The 6,372-nt window shown below is 41.2% G+C and overlaps 1 protein-coding gene across 6 annotated transcripts in view; it reads left to right on the forward strand.

Annotated features, from left to right (window-relative positions):
• The window catches only part of NMI (N-myc and STAT interactor), a 24,121-nt gene that overhangs the window by 449 nt on the left and 17,300 nt on the right, over window positions 1-6,372 (forward strand). Inside the window, exons 2-4 of one of the 6 annotated variants that reach the window (XM_014591284.2) lie at window positions 389-457; window positions 748-835; window positions 5,983-6,072. In XM_014591284.2, the coding sequence (XP_014446770.1) occupies window positions 5,989-6,072 (84 nt within the window). In that variant the 5' untranslated portion in view covers window positions 389-457; window positions 748-835; window positions 5,983-5,988. The remainder of the gene's footprint in view (window positions 1-388; window positions 458-747; window positions 836-5,982; window positions 6,073-6,372) is intronic. The other 5 variants (XM_006157635.3, XM_006157638.3, XM_027775353.1 and 2 more) reach the window with 5 other exon arrangements.

A 6,372-nucleotide genomic window follows, 5' to 3' on the forward strand; every position in this document is an offset into this window, starting at 1 on the left:
CCCTCCAGCCCAGGTGGCCCCGCCCCTCGGTGCCGCCTCCAGTGCGGGTCGAGGTTCTGGCTGCAGAGAGCCGCACCTGCCCCGGGACCCACTGAACCTTCTGTGGTGTCCTGGCCTCTGACCTCATGGCCTGTTGGTTTCTTCTGGGAAATTGAAACCTAAAACCATGTGTGTGTCTCCACAGTTTTCTTCGAGTGTTTCTCAAGATAGTCCTCAGGAAAATGGATCTCCTAAGGAGACGGTTCTGCTTGGCAGAGGCAGAGTTCTGTCAGCTACCTCGCATTTCAGAATATACCAGATTTTTTTTTAAGAGACATCTAAACAAGAATACTATAGTTCCAGACCATGCAACATACGTGTGTTCTGTTTCCTTTCTTTTTGCTGCCAGACATGCGTGTAGGAAGGTTCCATGCTATCGTACCTGGCCCAGCACTGCAGTGATATTTAGCGAAAGAAGGTGACGGTCATTTTTTTTTTTTTAAATTCAGTACCATAAGAAATTATATGGAATTAGCGGCTTTTATGGGTGTGCCACACACACGTTTTATGATTTTGGAGTTCTGTAGTTTGGAAGTCCTACCCAGGTCTCACTGAGTTAAAAGCAGCCTGTGGGCAGAACTGCCTGCCTTTCTGCTTCTAGAGGTCGTTCACCTCACTTAGCTGAGAAGCATCTTTGTTTTCACAACCAGCCAGGTTACATCTCTGACCATACTCCTGTCCTCATAGCTCACTCTGAGTTTTCTCTAGTTTTCCTCTTTCACCTTTAAGGACCCTGGAGTTTACATTGGACCCCCACGGTTAATCCAGGAGGATCTGCACATTTCGAAGTCAGCTGGTGAGAACTTTATTTCAGTCTGCAAACTTAACTCTCCTTTCCAGTGTAATCTGCATCATAGATTCTTGAAATTAGGTCATGGATGTCCTAGAGGGGAGCAATATTTAAGGAATTCGTGTGTACCCCACTCACGCAAAGAGAGAAAATAGCCAAGGGCTAAATTCGCCAGAGGACTTCTGGGAAGTGCCTTGTAGGAGACCAGTTACACTAAGAGCCTTTATTATGAGCTCCTAAGACTACCAGCATTGTCACAGTAATGGTAATAAAAAGGTACAGAATGTTCTGGAAATAATGTTGTCATTCCTGTCTTCTGGAAATGTAGTAAGAGGACTTCGTAGGGACATGATGTCCTGAGTAGAGCAAGTACCTGAGTCAAGATACCATGAGAGCCTACACACTGAGTATTCCAGAGGGTGAGGTTGTACTGTGGCAAGTGCTCTGAGGGATGCAAGGAGTAGACATGGCCCTTGGCCTCGAGATCTTTACCAGTTTATCATGGGAACAAATAATTGAAGAGCCTCCCAAGGGATAAAGGAGGCAGAAGCAATAACCTTTGGAGGACTCAAAAAAGGCTTCCGAGACCTGGGGGAAATTGGAATGGATTGAAGATCAGTAAGATTTCCTTAAGTGGATATTAGGGTTGGAGAGGAGGAAGGATGTGCCATTGAGGAACGAGGAGAGAAGAGGGACCGTTTACGGTTCGGTGTGTTTAGGAAACTTGGTTGAGGAGTTCTCTAAATGAGACTGGAGAGTCAGACTTGAGGTTAGACTGTTTTGGACCCTGGGTGAACTAGCCTGCAGTTACTGATGTAGTAGGAATATGTGTGTACATGCACGCATGTATTTGTGTGGGGATATGTATTTTTTATATATACTTTTGTGGTTTAGAAAAATATATAACAGTCTCATCTCAAACCACTTCAAACTTACAGAAAAGTTGTTGAGTATGGTAAAATAAGTTTTCTTTGTCTTGAATTATTTGAAAATATATCTATCACCCTGGAATACTTGAGTATATTGTATTTCCTACAAAAAAAAGTATGCTCCTGCATAATCACTATATGGTCATTAACATCAGAAAACTGGGCCATCCAGTGGTACAGTGGTTAAGGTGGCTGGGTCTCATATGGCTGACTGCATAGTTCAAGTCCCAGACCCATGGCTTGAGAAACATGCCAGGTGAATGTGCATGTATGCTCAAAATTCCAAGAGGAGAATGGGCCATCCCTCCTGGGAGGGGGATGCTTTCTTACTTTCTTTCTCCGGTAAATACATGTGCCCTATTGCAAATTGAAAAAAAAAAGTAGAAAATTAATATTGATATGTCACTACCATCTAATCATCAGATCTAACTCAAATTTCATGAGCTTCCCCAATAACATTCTGTATACGGTTCGGAATCTTGTATTACATTTAGTTGTGATGTCTCTTTAGTTTCCATCAGTCAGGGTCTCTTGATCTTTCCCTTGTTTTCATGACTTGACACTTTGAAGAGAGCAGGTCGGTGGTATGGTAGAATGCGAAATTTGTAGACGCTGGAGTTTGTTGATGTTTCCGCATGTGTAGGTTCAGATTAGGCATCTTTGGCAGGGATATCACTGAAGTCACGCTGTGTTCTCTGCGCATCCTGTTACATGTTACGTGATTTTGATTCATCTCATAATTTATTTTGATTTATTTCATTGTGGTGAGGTCTGCCAGGTTTCTGTACTGTAAAGTTACTCTCTTTCTCTTTGAAATTAATATTTTGCGGGGAAGTATTGTGAAACTAACTAAATATTCCTCTTCTCTCCAGAATTTTGATTCATTCATTCATTTACATCAGTGTGGACTCACAGGTTTCTAGTTTGCTCGGTGGATTTAATCATTTCTATCATTTGTGTACATCTTTAACTTTTTCCCGGATTCGGCCGAAACCATTTCGAGATGGAGTCTGTGTCCTTTTGAAGTGTCCTCATCCTTCATTAAGGGCTTTTTTTCTTTTTGACAACACAAGATGTCCCAGGCTCATCTTGTAGTTTGTCCTGGGATCAGCTATTTCTCCAAAGAACCTCGGTTCCTTTTAGTGGAGAATGGTATCAGGAACCAAAGTCTGGGTGCTAGGTGTGCCCATTGTCCTTTTCTCTGCTCCCAGACCTCCCAGCAGACAGAGAGGTGTATTTGCATTTGTCTCTTTGTGTTTACGTAACGTACACATGCACACAGACTTGTATCTGCATTCCCATTTTTCTGTGTGTCATCTGTCAGAAACCATGAGATTATACTAAGATATCCAGTTTCACGGACAGGATTCATTCTAGTTTTCACCCTTTCTGTGTTTACCATGACCTTTTCTGGCAGCAGAAAACCTGGTTCCTGTCATCCTCATGTCCTTACTTCCTTGGTTGGTTCCCATGTGTCCTTTTGGCCATTGGGAATGCTTTCAGTTGACTCTCATGTTCCTTTCACCTGCCACCATCATGGTGTCTTCTTTCTTCTTTCTCTCTCTTTCTTTCTCCCTCCTTTCCTTCCTCCCTCCCTCCCTTCCTTCCTTCCTTCCTTCCTTCCTTCCTTCCTTCCTTTCTTTCTTTCTTTCTTTCTTTCTTTCTTTCTTTCTTTCTTTCTTTCTTTTTCTTTTTTTTAGCACTTTTGCATTTTCTGGCACTACAAGATATTCCAGGTTTATCTTGTATATTTTCTGTCCCTGACTTAAAATTAACCACTACTCCAAGGAGCCCTGGTTCTTTTTATTGGCGAATACTATTAGGAATAGTATTAGAAACAAAAATTTGCGTGCTGGGTGACCCCTTCTCTTTTTGATACTCCTACATTTACATGAGGTATACTAATTTTTGCCAGTTTTGGATTTTGTTTTTTAAAGAGGTATAGATGTCTCCTGTTTCTTTTTAAAAATTTGCTTTAGGGCATGTGCACTCGCTGGAGGGAGACAGAGGAGAGAGAGGGAGAGAGGGAGAGAGAGAGAGAGAGAGAGAGAGAGAGGAAAGCACCCCCTCAGGGGATGGCCATCCTCCAATCCCTTCTCCTAAATTCTCCTCTCAGGATTTTTAGGCATGCACACACATATGCCCAGTGTGTTTTTCAAGCCGCCAGGTCTAGGACTTGAACTGTGCAGTTGGCCAGGTGGGATTCAGTCACTCTAACCACCACAACTCTAGGCTGGCTCAATGTTTTCTGTCTCTTTTATAAGAATATTGAGAATTAAGATACTTGAAATCTTGAAAAATTTTATTGCAGACTCGTTATTGCTGTGCAGCTAAAAATGTAAAGAGAGTTATGATATTCTTTGCTGCTTTAAAAAAGTTATTTCTTCTATGGGGATAAAGGGACAGACACACGGGCAGTCCCCCTGAAGGAGGGTCTTCACACCCAAGTTCGCTCCAGTCTCTCAGCTGGCCTAGATATTGGTGCATGTGCCCAGCGTGCTCACTCAGGGAAGTCCTGGGATGCAAACCCATGACCTTGTCCATGTGGGTCCAGTTGCATTACTGCTGCCCTACCACCTAACCCCCGTTGTTCCATTTTGGGGCTGGGGGTTTCTGTGTCAGTAAATTCATATGTAGGCAGAACATCTTAACCTTTCATTGTGCCATGGACTCCTCTGCCAGACTGGTGAAGCCTGTGAGCCTTTTTCAAGAAAATAAATAGGATTTTAAAAAGTAAGAAGAAAATGCATAGAATTACAAAAGAAACCAATTATATTGCAATATGATTATCAGAATATTAAAAGAGCAAATTTTTGAGATAGTGATATATATCAATATTTTACAGTGTATTGCAAGATCTAGCAGCAAGTTTATTAACTACTATATAAGCCGGGTTAAACACAAATATTTCAACATGTCTGCAACAATCATAATGTTCTATGAAAATATCTGCTTTCTGCTGGTGATTGTCACAGGTGCTGTGAATACTGTTGTAGTTTGTTGTCTGTTCATAAAAGAACTGAGTGGTAAGTTTCCGCTGGAAGTTGTTAGAAATAAACATGTAGTTTTTTCCTACCTGAGTTTGTGCACCCAGAGGAAGGTTTATAAAAACTCCAGGTAAGAACACCTGTGTAGAGAAAGGGTATATTGAAAGCCTTTAAATTCATTTACATTTGGGAAGTAATATAATTAAATATTTAAATCAAAACCTTTGAACATGTTTGCAGTATCAAAATGGTGGTCCTTTAAAATGGAGAAGGGGGGGCCAGCACGTGGCATGGTGGTTAAGGCACTAGACACTCCCACATGGCTGACCACGGTTCTAGTCCCGGACCTGGTGGCTTGCTTTCTCATTTTTCCTCTCTCTCTCTCTCTCTCTCTCTCTGTGTCTCTCTCTGGTTAAATTAAAAAATAAAGGAATGAATAAATTAAAAAAACAAAAGTAGAGACAGGGGACCAGCAAGTGGCGTGGTGGTTTAGGTGCTGGACTCTCACATGGCAGACTGTGGTTCAAGTTTTGGACTGGGCAGCCTGCTTTCTTGGTTAACTCTGTCTCTGTTTCTATCTCTCTCTGGCTCTGTCTGGTAAGTACATGAGCCCTATAGCAAATAAAAATAATAATATATAAAAAATAAATAAAATGGAGTAGGCTATTATGACCGCAATGTGAATTAGGTTGCTTTTTCTGAGAGATTTTTGTTATAGGGTGTGTATGCTCACTGGAGAGACAGAGTGAGAGAGAGAGAGAGAGAGAGAGAGAGCGCAAGCGAGCGGTGGGAAATTACCCCCTGGGTGTGGCTACACTACAATCCCTTCTCCTTCATTCTCCTCTCAGGATCTTGGGCATGCACACACACATGCCTGGTGTGAGTTTTAAGTTGCTAGGTCCAGGACTTGAACCGTGGTCGACTATATGAGAGTCTAGTCACATAAGCATTAATCCATCTGCTGGTCCCGCAAAGGAATGTTAATACCTGTTATTTTCTATATGTTATTGGACTGGAAAGTGAAGGATGTTTAGAACCTGTTTATATATTTATAGATGTAAAAGTTATTTCAGACACAGACTTTGTTTGGATATAAGCCACATGATAATAAAGACTTTAATAAAAGAATCAAAGATATAGCAAAGAGGTGTTTCTTTCCTAAATGATAAAAGTTGTTTTTTCTTTTTTGGATTTACGTATATATGCTATTGTAAAAATTATTTTTTATAATAATTAGGAAATCATGGAAGCTGCTAAAGACAACAAAATCCAAATTCTTCAGGAATACTGGCTATATGAAGAATTAATGACAGATGAACAAAATGAGGTAAAAGGAAAATTACTGGACATTATTAAAAATTGATATAGTAAAACATGTAATTATTTGTCTAATATTTCCTTGAATTTGGAAGACTTTTAAGCTTTAAAATTTTTTCCTTTATGTTATTCAAGTCTTACAAGAATTGTATTTCTAGGGGAACCAGCAGTTAGCGTAATGGCTATGTTGCTGGACTCCCACGTAGTCGACCGCAGTTCGCATCCCGGACCCGGTGGCTTAAAACTCACGCCGGGCGCGTGTACGTGCGTGCCCAAGATCCCGAGAGGAGAATGGAGGAGAAGGGATTGC

Source organism: Tupaia chinensis, unplaced genomic scaffold (assembly GCF_000334495.1).
Source record: "Tupaia chinensis unplaced genomic scaffold, TupChi_1.0 Scaffold000549_1, whole genome shotgun sequence".
NCBI lineage: Eukaryota > Metazoa > Chordata > Mammalia > Scandentia > Tupaiidae > Tupaia > Tupaia belangeri.